This window comes from Callithrix jacchus, chromosome 8 (genome assembly GCF_049354715.1).
Source record: "Callithrix jacchus isolate 240 chromosome 8, calJac240_pri, whole genome shotgun sequence".
In the NCBI taxonomy this organism is placed as follows: Eukaryota; Metazoa; Chordata; class Mammalia; order Primates; family Cebidae; genus Callithrix; species Callithrix jacchus.
In genome coordinates this window covers 73,703,307-73,718,956 of record NC_133509.1, presented here as the reverse complement: position 1 = coordinate 73,718,956, position 15,650 = coordinate 73,703,307, and the positions used below count along the sequence as shown (strand labels likewise).

Below are 15,650 nucleotides of genomic sequence, written 5' to 3'. Positions count from 1 at the left end.
TTAATTCATGAATCCCATCAGCTTCATTTTCTTAGGGTTTTGCTTTTGGAGTTATCTTCTTTCTTGCTTACATCATCACTTTCTGTCCACCTGGATCATTCTTATTGACATAGAAACCATGACAACACTCATATTTAAAAAAACAGACAAACCCCCACCCCTACTGTGACTCACTTTTTTTTCTAACTGCCACCCCATTTCTCTGGTCCTGGTCACAGTTAAACTCAAAAAAGTTATTTTTTTTAATACTTTCTCACCTTAGATTTTCTTCTCAACCTATATAAGTAAGACTTTTGTCCCTAACATTATATTGAAATGGCTCTTATAAAGACCACCAATGTCCTACATCTCACCAGAGCTCTCAGCAGTATTAACCTAGTCCTCACTAGGTAAATACTGGGCTTGAAAACCTTTTGCTCTGGGCTTCTGTGACACCTACTATACCTTCCTGGTTTTCCTCTTAGTCACTGTTTCTTCTCAGTCTTTTGCTGGCTTCTCCCTTTCAGACCACTAAGTGTTGACATGCTAAGGGATCAATCTTCTGGCTTTCCCTATCTTCAGTCTCTCTCTGTGATATAGTCTAGTCCCATTGCTTTAATGACCATTTTTGTGCATGTGACACATAAATTTATGTCATCCCTTCAGACCACTCCCTTTCATTTCATATGTAGAACTGTTTTCCCATGTGCTCTGAATTGGCTCTATCCCAGGCCTTTCCCCATTTAGGCTTAGGAGTTATCCTTGAATTCTTCTTGACTTTACTCTATTTTTAAATTGTTTGTTACCTCAGTTTAAAGAGGTTCCTTAGAAAATTAAAATACACTGTAAGAATCGATAATAGCAAGAGGTTTTAAGTAATAAAATATAAATTTGAAATTTAGGCCATGTGTGGTGGCCTAAATTTCTAATTTAGTGCTAACCCTGTAATCCCAGCCTTTGAGAGGCTGAGACAGGAGGATCACTTCAGTCCAGGAATTTGAGACCAGCCTAGGAAGCATAGTGAGACCCCATCTCTATAAAAAAATTTAAAAATTAGCTGGATGTGGTGTTATACACCTATAGTCCCAGCTGCTAGTCTGAGGTGGGAGGATTGCTGGAGCCTGGGAGGATGAGGCAGCAGTGAGCTGAGATCATGCCACTGCACTCCAGCCTAGGTGACAGAGCAAGACCCTGTTCCCCCTAATCCCCCCCAAAAAAAGAAAAGAAAAAAGAAACTCAGAAAGTAACCTGGAAACATCTATTTTATATTGTTAAGTAGTTTATTTTTCCTTTTTCCTCATTTCTCATTGTTTTCTTTATGTTAGCCGGTTCTTCTTGATAGCAGTAGCATTCTTGCAGATCGTATTCTTCTCATGGACACATTCTTCCAGATTTTGATTTATCATGGTGAGGTAAGATTTCAATAGCATTTATGCATGTAAAGTCTTTTTACTTAGAAAAGGTTTTTTTCTTCTTATTGTATGGCTGGTGTTTCATCTATGATAAACTTTGATTTCCATTTTCATAAAATATATATAAAATATGATTGTGCTTACTATAAGATTTAAGGTTTCAATTGTAATTGATCCACATGTGATTATTTTGTTCATTTGTTCCCACACAATTGGACAAATGGTTTTTGTACAAAGCATAGTGTTGTAGATGGCACTTTTAGGTTTTATGTGAAAATATTAAGAGGGGAAAAGTCAGCCTTTGTCAGTGGGCAGGCTTTCCTTTTATGTTATGTAATCATTATAAGAAGCTATTTTTAAGTGTTCTACATGATCTTGAAAACTCATTTGAAGCATACATGAATTAAAATTTGTAATGTCACTTAATTGGAATGGTAAATGATTGCAGAGAGCAGAAGATTTTAGTAGCTGTCAAGCTTTAACCCAGGTATTTAGCAGACCTTGATTGATTCCTGCATTTATTCACTCAGCCAATAGTTATATGCTTCCTCTGGATGCTTTGGAAGATACAGATGTTCTTTTTTCACAAATCTGCTCTCAAGCTTATAGTCCAGTATTTTAGTAACTTCTGCAGATTTATTTTTTTCAGTTGCTTTAATTGTGAATGATTTTAGATTTGCACTGTGGCTGGCTGTGGTGGCTCATGCCTCTAACTTCAGCGTTTTAGGAAGTCAAGGCAGGAGGATTGCTTGAGCCCAGGAGTTCAGGACCAACCTGGGCATCATAGTAAGATCCTGTCTCTACAAAAAAAATTTTTTTAAAGATTTGAGTAAAGGCATTACTCAAAATATTCTTTGAAGTAGTACTACCCAGGACTTAAAAAATATTTAATTATTATTATTTTGTAAATTATTTTTAATTGATACCAGGTTTTAATGCCCTAAACTTGTTAAGAATAATGCCTGTTTTAACTTTGTTGCCTCTGTTAAAAAAAAAACAACAACCTGTAATACTGGCAACGCTTACTGTTTTTTGCTCTTTGTTTGTTTTTATAGTGATTTTTACTTTTTCAAATAGCTTGTTAAAGGAGAAATCAGAAATGCACATGATTGTTTTATAGCTTTATACACAGGTATAAAGCTATAAAAGAATATGTGTTGACTGATTTCAGCTAACTTAGAAAATAAAGCAGACATAGGTTTTTAGATAATTTAATTACATGGTTTTTAGAGCTTTTTACCTTAATAAATGGATTGATTCAGTTGCTCTTCTAAAGGTATCTTTATAATGTTATTATTTTTATTAAAGTTTTTATGTTTCTGTGTCTTGCCAGAAAGTAACTCCATTGGTAAAGACTTCATAAGAGTAGGTCATTAATTTTGAAATCTTTTAGAACTCTTCTGTAATAAAACTCCCTCTCACATATCATAAGCTTAGGTAGATAGCTTTTAACTAACGTTCATTTGATAAGCATAGTAATTTTGAAAATTTTCTGACTTACGTAAGTATTCTTTCATTTTACTTTTAAAGGAAATAGTCTAATTTTACATTTTTTTACTTAAGAATATTTTCTCTACTTAATTAGTGTTTGTAACTTTTAAAAAATTGAGGTAAATGGAATAATGGTATATAATTTTCTTAGTTTCTAGAGATTACTTTCTTTGGAAAAATCTTCTCAAGATTTTTGGATGGGAAAGAAATTTAAAGTAATTTCTTTAATTGTTTTAAAATTAGACCATAGCACAGTGGCGGAAGTCAGGATACCAGGACATGCCTGAATATGAAAATTTCCGCCACCTTCTGCAAGCCCCAGTGGATGATGCGCAGGAAATTCTTCACTCCAGATTTCCAATGCCGAGATACATTGACACTGAACATGGAGGCAGCCAGGTAAGTAGTGTTAATTTTTTTGTGTGTTTGTTTGTTGTTAGGTTTGCAGTGAGGTATAACCTATTAGCCTTCTGGGTTTAATAGATTGCTTCACAAAGCAGATAGAAAGGTAAGGAGATGGGAGGGGAAGGTATCAGTACATACTTTTTGTATTAGCTTTTGAGAGCAAAGCAGTAAGATTATTGACTAGTTACTTAAACCTGGCAGTTTCCATCATCTACGTCTATAGCCTAGCTTCCTGAACAGGGCCAGGATGGCGTTGTGCTGGTATGTTAGCTTTGGTTGAATAAGAAGATATGAGCAGCTTAGAAGGTAATTTAATATACTTTTCTTAAAGCTGTTTATTTACCGATAAAGTCTATGAATGTGATATTTGTGGTAACTTACATTTCTTCATTGTCTTCATTCTATCATTCCAGTTTTCTAAAAAATAAATTTTCATGTAATAGGAAAACACTGTGGTATTATGAAAAGATTTTGTGGTTTTTAGGATTATGAGGATTATTAGATACATATACATGCATACACAGTTGCTTTGAGCTCTTTAGAAGGCTAAGTTAGGTTCCTTAACATACACTCATAAAATACTTCTTCTCTTTTGTAATTCTTATAAATAAGTTATAATAAATTAATTATGTCATTATTAGTTTGAAGGCAGGGATTATGCTTTGTATTCCTTAGTGCCTAGTACAGTACTATAAAATAGGTAGCAAATAACAGTAACTGTTACTCAGAAATAATTATTATTAGAGTTTTACTGTATTTATATGAGTTTTCACGTATTGAGAATTTGCAGAGTACTTCTGCATGCCTTATCTTATTTGATCCTCACAAGAATTCTAGTGTTATTTTCATTTAACAGATAATAAAACTGAGACCTAGGTTACTTATGGCCAAGGAACACAGTAAATGCAGGAATGGGATTTCAATCCTGATACTCCAGGGTTAGTGCTCTTCACTGTTAGGTTAAACTGATTCCTAGAGAGTAGAAAAAGATTTTGTATGATACTGAATTTCAAAAGATATTACTATCTGTGTTCTTTCATTATGAATTAAAAATCTTACTAGTTCTTTCATTGATGTCTCACTATGTGTATTATCATTTTCCTCTTTTATTCTGGTTATTATTTTCACGATGATAAGCCATAGTGGGTAGAAGGATGAAATGTTGGATCACTTGTCTCATAGAATCACCTGTGGGTTAAGAAAGCTTAAGTCATAATTTTAACCAAAAGAACAGACTGATTTTTATGGCTTTTATTTTTATCATTTTTTGGGATTTTGAACTTCTGACCAAGTATTTAGTAATTTCACAATAATCTTGTCATAATTGTTGCACACATAATTTTTATATGCTGAGTTTTGGACTCAACAATGTATTTGTTATTTTGGATGTATGATTTGGAGAGAAGAGTGCATTTATTATTTATTTATAATACATAGTGACCTTTATATTTCAAAGTTCAGTTAATCATTTAAAAATTAATTTGATAAAGTTAATTTTACCAAGATGTACTAAATAAAATTGATTTAACATGATATAATTATTCAGCTGATATTGACTAAAACCATTTTTGATGGATAATGTTATTTCTTCTTTGTTTTTAAGGCTCGTTTCCTCCTTTCAAAAGTCAACCCTTCACAGACTCATAATAATATGTATGCCTGGGGGCAGGTAAGTGTAAAAAGCAGGTTTTGAAAATTATTTCTTTGTGTATTTGTTTGTTATTTTAGTGAAAGCAGCATTTTTTCCTGTTTAGTAATGATTTCTGTTGGAAAAGTAATGTAAAAATAAGAGTAGAAAACAATTAATATTTGGTGACACCATAGAAAATAAAAAAGTGATCCCATCAAATAGACTCCAAGTTTGGCACTATACTTGAGACAAAAAGCAATAAAATATATAAGATAAGAGGTGATGACTCAAGCTTAATGCTAGGTTATTACCACAAAAGGCCACAGTGAGCCAAGAGAGGCCAGGGACTGTAGTTGAGCAGGATGGGCCGGAACCCCGCAGTTCATTATTGGTATAGTTTAATTTGGTAAAAGTCCTGCTGGGTGTGGTGGCTGATGCCTGTAATTCCAGCTACTCGAGAGGCTGAGGCAGGAGGATCACTTGAGGCCAGGAGTTTGAGACCAGCCTGGGCAATATAGCAAGACTCCATCTCTTAAAAAAAAAAAGTCTTAACTTCTTGGTGTAACATATCAACATTTATTGAGTGTCAGTATGTTTGGGACTTTGTATTGGCACTTTAGGATGCAGTTATTACCCGTGCCTTAGAAGAGCTTGTAGTCTAATATTGGAGTCTAATATTTGTAGTCTAATATTCTACTTAGATATGTATCTTAGATACATACATAACTAAGTGGAATATAAGGCAGAATGGGATATTTGTCTTTAGAAAGCTATAAAGTATTACAAAGGTTGGAAGAGGAAGATGGAAAGAGGTCACATGGTGGTAGCAGGAAGAGAGTGTGTAATCAGAAAAGAGCTCAGAAAAAAGAGCATTTCATTAAATAATGGTTACTTTAGTAATGGAAATTGCATGAGGAAGGGAAATCTAGGTAGAGATAGTATGGGTCAAGGTAAAAGACTACATGTAGAGCTGACTGGAAGAACATAAAACAGAAATGTGTTGTGCAGCTAAATTATGGAGGATCTTGAATGTCAACTTGAGGAGTGAAAAATTGAGTATTTATTTGGTAACTAATGGCAAGTCATTGAAGGTGGACAGAGGGGTACATTTAAGTCTTAGAATAGTCGAATCTTAAGATTAAATGGAAGTAGTCTATAGGTTGAAAGTATATTTATGAAAATAATCCAAGTGAGAGGGAATGAAGGCAAGATGGTGAAAGGAATCAATTTGGAAGATATTTCAAAAGTAGACTCAATAGGACTTGATTAGAAGTTGCAGAAAAGTAATTATTCCAGGTCATGGCAGCTATGCACAAAATCTGAATTCTGATTGGATCCTGGATTAGAGGGAGAGAATAGCTATAAAGAACACAGTAGGGATAATTTGTAAGATTTGAGTATAGATCATATGTTAGATAACTAGGGGTAACAGGACTGGAGCTGAGAAAGACAGGCACATTTAGAAAGGGGATAGAAAATTTAAATTAAGAAACTTGAGAGTGATAATGTCATTGTGATTATGTAGGAGATTCTTCTTGATCTTAGGAGATACATCATGGAGTATTTAGGGATAAAATGCCATGATGGCTTCAACTTGCAGGAGTTATTCAACAGAAAGAAGAAACAAAGAAAAGGAAAAATAATGTAGAAACTTAGGCAAAATGTTAACAATCTGAATTTAGATATGGTATGTGGGTGTTTATTATACCTCTTTCTCAACTTTAATGTAGTCTTAAATTTTAAAAAATAGGTGAGGGGAATCAGGGTATTTTGGGGTTTTGAGTCTGAATGACTAGGAGAACATGTGTCAACAAATGGGATAGTGGAGATAAATTGTTTGGTTTAGATACTGAGTTTGAGGGACTCTCTAGAAGGCCTTATTGAGCCACAGTAAGATGACCATATTGCTTATGGCCATGCTGCGTAGGCTGTTGGCAATTTGGGTTTGATGGTCAGGGCAAGGATGTGAAAGTTGATTTTAGAGAGGTGATTCTTAAGTCATCATAGCAATTGCTTCTCTGAAGAGACAGTAAAGAGGTAAAGGAGAGATGAGACAAAAACTTCAGGGAGTACTAGTGTTAGGAGTGTTTAGTGAATTATCAGTCAGAATGAAAAGAATACAGTGTCATGAAAGGTGACTTTATGGAAGGAAGAAGAAGGGGGTAACAAACTGACATGCCGCAGACTGTTGAAGGGGGATACAGAGTGAGAAGAGGTGCTTGGATTTGATGACTAGGAGGTTATGTGTGGTCTTCTGTATGCGGCTTTAATATGGTGGTTGAGTAAGAAGATAAATTTATAAGGACTTAGTGGGTGGCAAAGAAATGGAGGTAGAAAGTATAAATGATTCTTTTGCACATTTAACCTGAGAGCAAATAGTAGGATAGACAGACGATTGTTATTAGAGTAAGGGCACAGAACTCATTTGGAGACCAAGCATAAAGAGCCAATATAGGAAAAGCAAAAGAACAGATGTTTAAGATTGTCAGGAGACAGTATGATCATAAGCACTCTATGGGGGTTAAGCATTGGTAAGAAGGCAGGACATTTATTTCTGCAAAAGCAAAAGATGAGAAGAAGGGTGAAGACAGAAAGGTTTTTAGGTGGCATGAAAACTCACATTGGATAATTGCTTGTCTCTTTTCAAGAATACAAGATTATTTAGGAGTGAAAAAGTCTGGAGTTACGGTCCAAAAAACAAGAAAAGATTAAAAACAGTTTTAAAGAATACAAAAATCAACTGAAGATTAATAAAAGGCTTTTGCAGCAGTGGTGAGGGCCCATTTTATTTACCAAAAATTTCTAGAGTATGCTTTCATAATGTTCTTTAACCATGCTTTGTACTTCAGGTACTGATCAAAGCTGCAAGACTTTGGGGGTAACGTAGGACTGTAGCTGAGAAACGCAGGCACATTAGAAAGGGCGTAGAATAATTTAAAGCAATGTTAATTGACTAATTACGGGGTCCAGGTTAGGTAGAAGATAAATGGAGCAGTAACTGAGATGAAGGCCCCTTCTCTTTGAATATAAAGGTGTCTCAAAATTTTGTCCTGTTTTCTATACCTTTATGTTTCTCTGGGTGATTGCATCCACCTGTTATGGCTTCAGCTTTCATCTGAAGGCTAACTTGCAAATCTCCATCTTTTGTTTGGCTTCACATTGAGCTATATAGACTTGCATTTCTTTAACTGCCAGCTACTCATCATTTGAATTTCCTGTAGAATTTTTACAGGCAGAATGGGCCAACTTGGCCTCTTATTTTTGCACTATCTTGTTTTTCCTGATTTCCTGTTTTTAGAGCACCTCACTCTTGTCTCAGTTCCCAAGATTTAGAACTTTAGTCATTTACAGTTTTTACTTTCTGCGCCTAATTACTCAAGCTTTTTCCTTGTTTTCCCTATCCTTCCCTCCTTTCCATGTCTCTAGCCAAGGTCAGCCCCTTGTTAGTTTTCACATGGACTGTTAGTAGTGTCTGCTAACTGGTCAGGTGCTTCAGCTTTTTTCTCTATTTTGGCAGTGGCCAGAATAGTCTCTCTAATGTAGTAGTCCTGAATATCAACCTCTGAAACCTTACATAATCCCTTAATGAATTACAGATAAACCCTTTATACTGGTATTGAGGGTCCTTACTAGTATGATCCAAATACCTTTTTCTACCTTTACTACTACTAAGTTATTTTAGCCAAACTAGATTCTCACTCCACTTTGAATATATTAAGCGTGCTCCTTCCATCTCTGTTACTTTGTCTTACTTGTACAAATCCTAACTATCCTTCAAGGCTCACTTCCGAGTTCACTGATTCCATGAAACCCTTTTCTCTTAGCCTGCTTCCTGTTGTTTATAAGAATACTTGAAACTGGGTAACTTACAAAGAAAATAAACTTATTTCTTATAGTTACGGAGGCTGGGAAATTCAAAGTCAAGGGGTTACATCCAGCAAGGGCCGCTATCTCTGCAGAGTCATGAAGGGCATCACACAATGAGGGGGCTGAACAGCTTCATCTTATAAAGCCCCTTGTCCCACTCCTGTTATAACCCATTAATCCATGTGTGTGTGTGTGTGTGTGTGTGTGTGTGTGTGTGTGTGTATATAAAATTTTTTTTTTTTTTTTTTAAGATTCTCACTCTTTCACCCAGGCTGGAGTGCAGTGGCATGATCTTGGCTCATTGCAACCTCCACCTCCTGGGTTCAGGTTATTCTCCTGCTTCAGCCTCCCGAGTAGCTGGAATTATAGGTGTGCACCACCACATCTGGCTAATATTTTATATTTTTGGTAGAGATGAGGTTCACCATGTTGGCCATGCTGTTCTCAAACTCCTGACCTCAAGTGTTCTGTCCGCCTTGGCCTCCCAAGTACTGGGATTACATAAGCCACCGTGCCTGGACAAATCTATGAATAGCTTTTAATTCTTTCATGAGGGTAGAACCTTCATGACTCAGTCACCTCTTAAAGGCCCCAACCTTTATACTGCCACACTGGGGATTTTCAAAGTGATCTTTGGAAGAGATGGATATTCAAACCATAGTACCGTCATACAATTGCATGATTGAATTTGTGTAATATCCCTGCCCTGTCATCCCTTTCACCCCATCTATTTCCTATGACATTGCTCCTGTTAGATTGTTAGTTAATTGAGACAATAGCTGTCATTTTCATTTTTGATTTTCCATAGCATCTTAAAAGTAGCATGTATTGAATATAAGAGATCTGGACAGGAGAGAACAGAGATTAGAATATTGGAGATCTGTGGAGGTGGTTAGGAGTTAAGGAGTTTTTGATTCAATAGATAAATAAATTGAATCCAAAGTCCAAAAGTCCTGGAAGATGGAGATGTTATAACAAGTAAGGTGGATGAATCTTGGAAGGGTGGAAGGCTGGTAGTGGAAAAATGCAGACTCTGCAAGTTACCTGACTTCTTGTTGTTTTCACTTCCTTGTCTATGGAGTTTAATAAAATGTGCTTGAAATGGACAGTAATACACGGTAAATATTAGCTGTTAGTTTTCACTGTTATCAATGGGAAAAAGTCACTTCTTATGTTTAACATGGGAAAGGAAACTTGCTTTAAACTCTGAAGTTTAATTGTTACTGCCTGGAAGCGGGGGCATTACAGGCATAAATAAGAGTGTTCAGGTCTGTCTTAAGATTTTTATGAGTAATGATGTTAATATTTTAATAATCATAATATCTAATAGACTGAATCTGTACTATGTTTATTCACTATGCTTTTAGTGCACTCTCATTTAATTAACTTTTAAGGTGGATACTAGTAGCTCTATATTTCAAGAGAGGAAATTGAGGCTCATATAGATGAAGTATTTTATGCAAGATCATGTAGCTAAACTGTGGCAGGGTCTAGATTTTAACCAAGGCCTATCTGACTCCATACTCTGAATTTTTAATCATTAAGTTAATATGATGATTGAATTTAAGGGAAATAACTTAGTCACCAAGCATTTTACTAAAAATTAATGGACTCTAACAGCTTACAGGAGTTTTTGGGAGTCTGAAATCAAGGACCCTATGATAAGTACTATCCATGAACAGCCGGCAGAGGGCACCACTGCAACACTTCTGTGACAGGGTGCTGGAGGCCTCCGTTACTGTAGTGCTTCGTATACTAAATAATGTAAAGCTTGTACCTTTCTGCCTAACCCTGGATATATTTTAAATAGAAAAAGGGTCCATTTAAAAAAAATTGAGATCAACCAACTGCTAATTTTTTATAAAATTAAATCGAGCATTGGTATTTATAATTTTAGGAGCTCTGTGGTATATACATTAGGAAATTCATATATTTTTGTCTTGACTAGAAGTGGCTCTGAGATTGGGTGACTTGAGATGGAAAGCATTGTTAGAAGAAAATAAAATTAGGTATACTTACAGGAAGAAAAAAGTAGGGGCCATCAGGTTGTTATTGGTTTAGTTTACAGTTTTGAGACTTATGCTTCTCTGTGTTAGCTATGCATATAGAATGAAGAAAAGTATTTCATTATTATATTAGATTTTTCAAAAGGAGGAATAATAAAAATACCTAAAACTTGTATTTTTTACTGTATGTACTAGGTATTGTTCTGTTTGCTTTATAGAATTTAACTCATTTAATCATTACAACAACTGTGTAAGATAGGGTCTAGTTATTATCCTTGTTTTACACATGGGGAAACTGAGACATAGTTTAAGTAGCTTCTTTAGTCACATGGGTAGGAAGTGGCGGAGCCAGAATTTGAACCTAGAAATGCTGGCTCCAGACTCTATACCCTTAATCCCAGTAAGGGATTGCCTCCCTTTATTATCAAGTTTTTCAAGTTCTTTTGAATTAATATATGATAAAATTGATTTCCATTTATTCAGGAGAGGTTATGGCATGTTTGGCTCTGCCAGAGTAGACTCACAGGAGCTATAAGTTTTCATCTCACATTTACCATTCATTTGCTGAAAATTACTTAATTTCCCTGTTTTAGGCTTTGAATATTTAGAATTAAGTATCAGAGGAAAAATTTAAAATTCAGATAAAAAAAATCTTCTAGAAATAATTCCTTTTGCTGAAGTAAAATTTCAAATTTCAAAAAAATTTCAAAATCCATTGTTAATAGATTTTGAATACCAAGGTCATTCTGTCAACATAGTTTTTATTAAAATGGATAATAGGAATTTTCCCTAATTCTTGTTAATTACTTGAGCCCTACAGAAATCAATTAAAATGACCTGAAAACTTGATAAGCATGGTTTATTTTAAAAATGATATTATGAGTTTGCTTCCTTCCAGTTGACATTTGTGTTAAAATGCCAGGGAGAAAGGGTCTGGAGGCCAGGCTTTTTTTTAAAGTCTCAAGCCTCTAATTACATTGTTGGTCTTTCTGATGACTAGCCCTCATCCTGAGTCATCTTATCTCATAGCATAAACTCAGATGTGATCCCATCAGCCTATGAATAAAGACATTCCTATTAATCAGGGAATTCTAAGGATATAGTCTCCCTTTCAGGAACTAGGGATGAAGGCCAGTTAGATCCTTTTTATTTAATGGGATCATAGGCATTGTTCTATTTCAAATAATTTCCTTGTCTTTTAAACATTTGCCTATAAATTCTAAGGTATCACCCTGCGTTTTAATTATAACAAGTATCTTTTTTCCTCTAGGAGTCTGGAGCACCTATTCTCACAGATGATGTTAGTTTACAAGTGTTTATGGATCACTTGAAGAAACTTGCTGTGTCCAGTGCTGCTTGAAGTGCTAAACATGTTAAAGATATTTAAGAAGATGAAATAATATTCACATTTTTTTTCTTTTTCCATTTATCTGTGTAAACTAACAGATATTGTTCTATATTTTTTTGTATTACTATGATTTGAGACAACATATGGAAAATGTTCACATTTGTAGATTAAGCTGGAGTTATAATGAGAGCAATAAGAACAAATTTATTTTGCTTACCACAGTGTTATAACTGGTTCTAGAAATTTGAAGTCTTTATAACTTAATTATGTTTAAGAATAAAAATAGTCTGCCTTGTACTACAGATGTAACTCATTTGTATGTTGCGGACAGACCCAAAGTGGCACTGAATGTCCTTGCTGACTTTTTAAAAACTTGTTTCTTGTTTTCAGAAAGTGAAAAACAATAGTAATGATAAATGTGAACATTTTTGCTTATTCATTGAATTTTTCTGTAATTTTCAGCGTTTATGTATACACTTTTTCTGTACTTATTAGGTTGAGGTAGATTTATTTTTATGATTTGTTTAGGAATTATTAGACTTTATAATGGTAATTTTTATGATAATGTTTTTGATTATTTGGAAAAGGAGTTTAGAGATGAAAAGGTTTTTTTGGGTAACAATCCCGCAACTGAAAATAAATGTGAAATTTCCACAAAATACCCGACTTATGTGACTAAACACAATAGTTTTTTAAAAAGGAGATAGAAAATAAATTGTTTTGTTAGAGTGCTTTTTAGTAAGCCTTTCCAGTAAAATGACTGTTGTAACTATATACCAAATTTGGTTTTCACAGCATGGTTTTGTTGTTTCCCCTTGTTTTTCTGAGGTAAATTTTACATTATATCCTTCAGTATTTTAACATTATTTTGGCAGTTTACACATAACTTTTTGTTTTTTCTTCCTTTTTGTGAAATTTATTAAGTTGTGGTTCTTATTGAAACAGTATTATATAATGTTTGTTTAATATATCATGTGATGCTAAGTTCTATTTTGATTTATTCATTAGCATCATTCACTTTTACCTTTAAAGTTTACTTGTAGCAAATATGTTTACATTGATAAAGCCAGATATGTTTTGACAATGAAATTTACATATCAAGTACTGCAAATAAAAGGTGGTGCTATGATATATTCTTAGAAGGACAGTTTTGATGATTGTACTTGCATGAACACAATCATATGATGGTAAAACAGAAACTTAAGGAAAAATTGCTTATATGTTATATTCAGTTAGCTTAAATAAATTGCTTTGTTATACTTTATTTGAATTGAACTGTGCTAGGCCTTAATGCCAATAAAATATACTTTCCACTGTTTTTCTGGCTATTTTGAAATCTAGTAAACCTGAGAAGCCTAATGTAAAATTAGACTATTTAAAATCTATTTAAAAGCTACTCATTTAAAAAGTAACAGCTTTAAGATATAATTCACACACCATACACTTCACCCTTTTAAAGCACACAATTCAGTAGTTTTGAATATTTTTATGAAGTTATGTAACCACATCACCACAATCAATTTTAAAGTATTTTTATCATTCCCAAATAGTTACTCATTTCTGTTGTAAGGCTAGTGTGTTTTGGAGTTCACATAGGTTTTTTTTTTTTTGAGATGGAGTCTTGCTCTGTTGCCCAGGCTGGAGTATAGTGGCATGATTTCGGCTCACTGCAACCTCCACATTCTGGGTTCAAGCAATTCTCCTGCCTCAGCCTCCCAAGTAGCTGGAATTACAGATGCCTGCCACCACGGCTGACTAATTTTTGTAGTTTTAATAGAGATGGAGTTTCACCACATTGGCCAGGCTGGTCTTGAACTCCTGACCTCAAGCGATCCACCTGCCTCGCCTCCCAAAGTGCTTGGGATTACAGGCGTGAGCCACTGTGCCCGGCTAAATTCATGTATTTTGAATTGAGGAAAGACATTGTAATGATGACAACTGTTTAATTTGCTTGACTACTTAAGTTAATGTCCTTTAAGAATGCTGTTGTGCCATTGTTTCTTGTCTTGGTGCTTAACCCTAATTGTCCTCTACTTCTAAATCGATTACAGCTGAATTTAAGGGCTAAGGATGAACAAATATATTACCATACCCTTTTAGCTTACCAGTTAAAAGCAATCACCTGGGATCATGTTTGTGTATAATTTTTCTATTTCTAAATTATTATCTACTTACATAGACTGTTGAAAAAAATGTCTAAACCAACCTGGCCATACTGGGCACAGTGGCTCATGCCCATAATCCCAAGCACTTTGGGAGGCTGAGGCAGGTGAACTAATTTAGCCCTGTCCTAATTGTTTTGGGCTGCTAGAACAAAATACCCTAGACTGGGTAATTTGTAAACAATGGATATTTATTTCTCACAGTTCTGGAGGCTGGGAAATTCACAATCAAGGTGCACCAGTAGAGTTGGTGTCTGGTGATGTCTCTCTGCTTTGTAGAAGGCATCTTCTATGCATCCTCACTTGGTGGAAGGGAGGGAGGTGAACAAGTTTCCTCAGGCACCTTTGTAAAAACACTAATTCCATTCATGAGAGTGTACCCCGCATGCTCTATTACTTCCCAAAGGCCCCACTGATCCAGGAAGCGGGGCAGAGAAGTGCTGGGAAGGGAAGGGCATGGTCCTTGGCTAGGGCTTCACCCCCAGGCCTGTGCTCACTGATGTAGGTGAAGACAAGCATTTCTGTTTCCCTGCCCAAATGTTGCACTTCCCAAGACCACCCTGGCCCACCACACCCCCATCCTGTAAGTTTCCTGAGGCTTTCCAGTTATACTTCCTGTTAAACCTGCGAAACTATGAGTCAATTAAAGCTTTTTTCTCCATAAATTACCCAGTCTCAGGTAGTTCTTTATAGTAGTGTGAAAACGACTAATACAGTACTAATACAGTAGGATAAAGAATACTTGTTAAATTATTAGCAGCACTGAGAAGCTTTGGTATATTACCTAGAACTATTTTGGAATTCATTTTTGAACCTACTACCTCTATTGGCTTAATCTCTAAAAATGACCTTAGACTTCATCTACGTACACATATATTTTGGTGTAACAAGATAAATTTATTCTTTTATTGGTAGATTCCAAAACGGATCTGACGTTTCTCTATTTAGTTCCCCACTTGATAGACTTCCCTCTCATATCCCGAGACTCAGAGACTACATCTAATGAGTGTACTTACTTGTCTAGCTCAGGCCAGAAACCAAAGAATCATTTTCAACTCTTACTCTCCTCAACATCTTTGGTAACCATATTCTACAAATTCAACTTCTCTGATACCTCCGTAATCGATTTCCGGTTCTCTATCCCACTGCTGTTCTGCCTTGATTATATCTCTCGCCTGGTTTGGTGAAATAACCTCCTAACCAGCCTAATTTCTCCAATCTCCTTTTCTCTATCCTTTTCAATTCACTTTCCACACTGCAACAAGTGTGCTATTTCTGAGTACAGGTTTGATTCAGTCATTTCCTTTAGCCTTCCTGATAAAGTACAAACACTTTGGCCTGGTAACATGA

General features: G+C 35.1%; 1 protein-coding gene across 2 annotated transcripts in view; it reads left to right on the top strand.

Moving 5' to 3' along the window:
• SEC23A (SEC23 homolog A, COPII component) overlaps window positions 1–13,456 on the top strand; it is a 61,135-nt gene extending 47,679 nt beyond the window's left edge. For both annotated transcript variants that reach the window (XM_035260387.3, XM_009005963.5), the window contains 4 exons: window positions 1,305–1,391; window positions 3,126–3,281; window positions 4,891–4,956; window positions 12,061–13,456. In XM_035260387.3, coding sequence (XP_035116278.2) covers window positions 1,305–1,391; window positions 3,126–3,281; window positions 4,891–4,956; window positions 12,061–12,150 — 399 coding nt within the window. In that variant the 3' untranslated portion in view covers window positions 12,151–13,456. The remainder of the gene's footprint in view (window positions 1–1,304; window positions 1,392–3,125; window positions 3,282–4,890; window positions 4,957–12,060) is intronic.
• The last annotated feature ends 2,194 nt before the right edge of the window (window positions 13,457–15,650 follow it).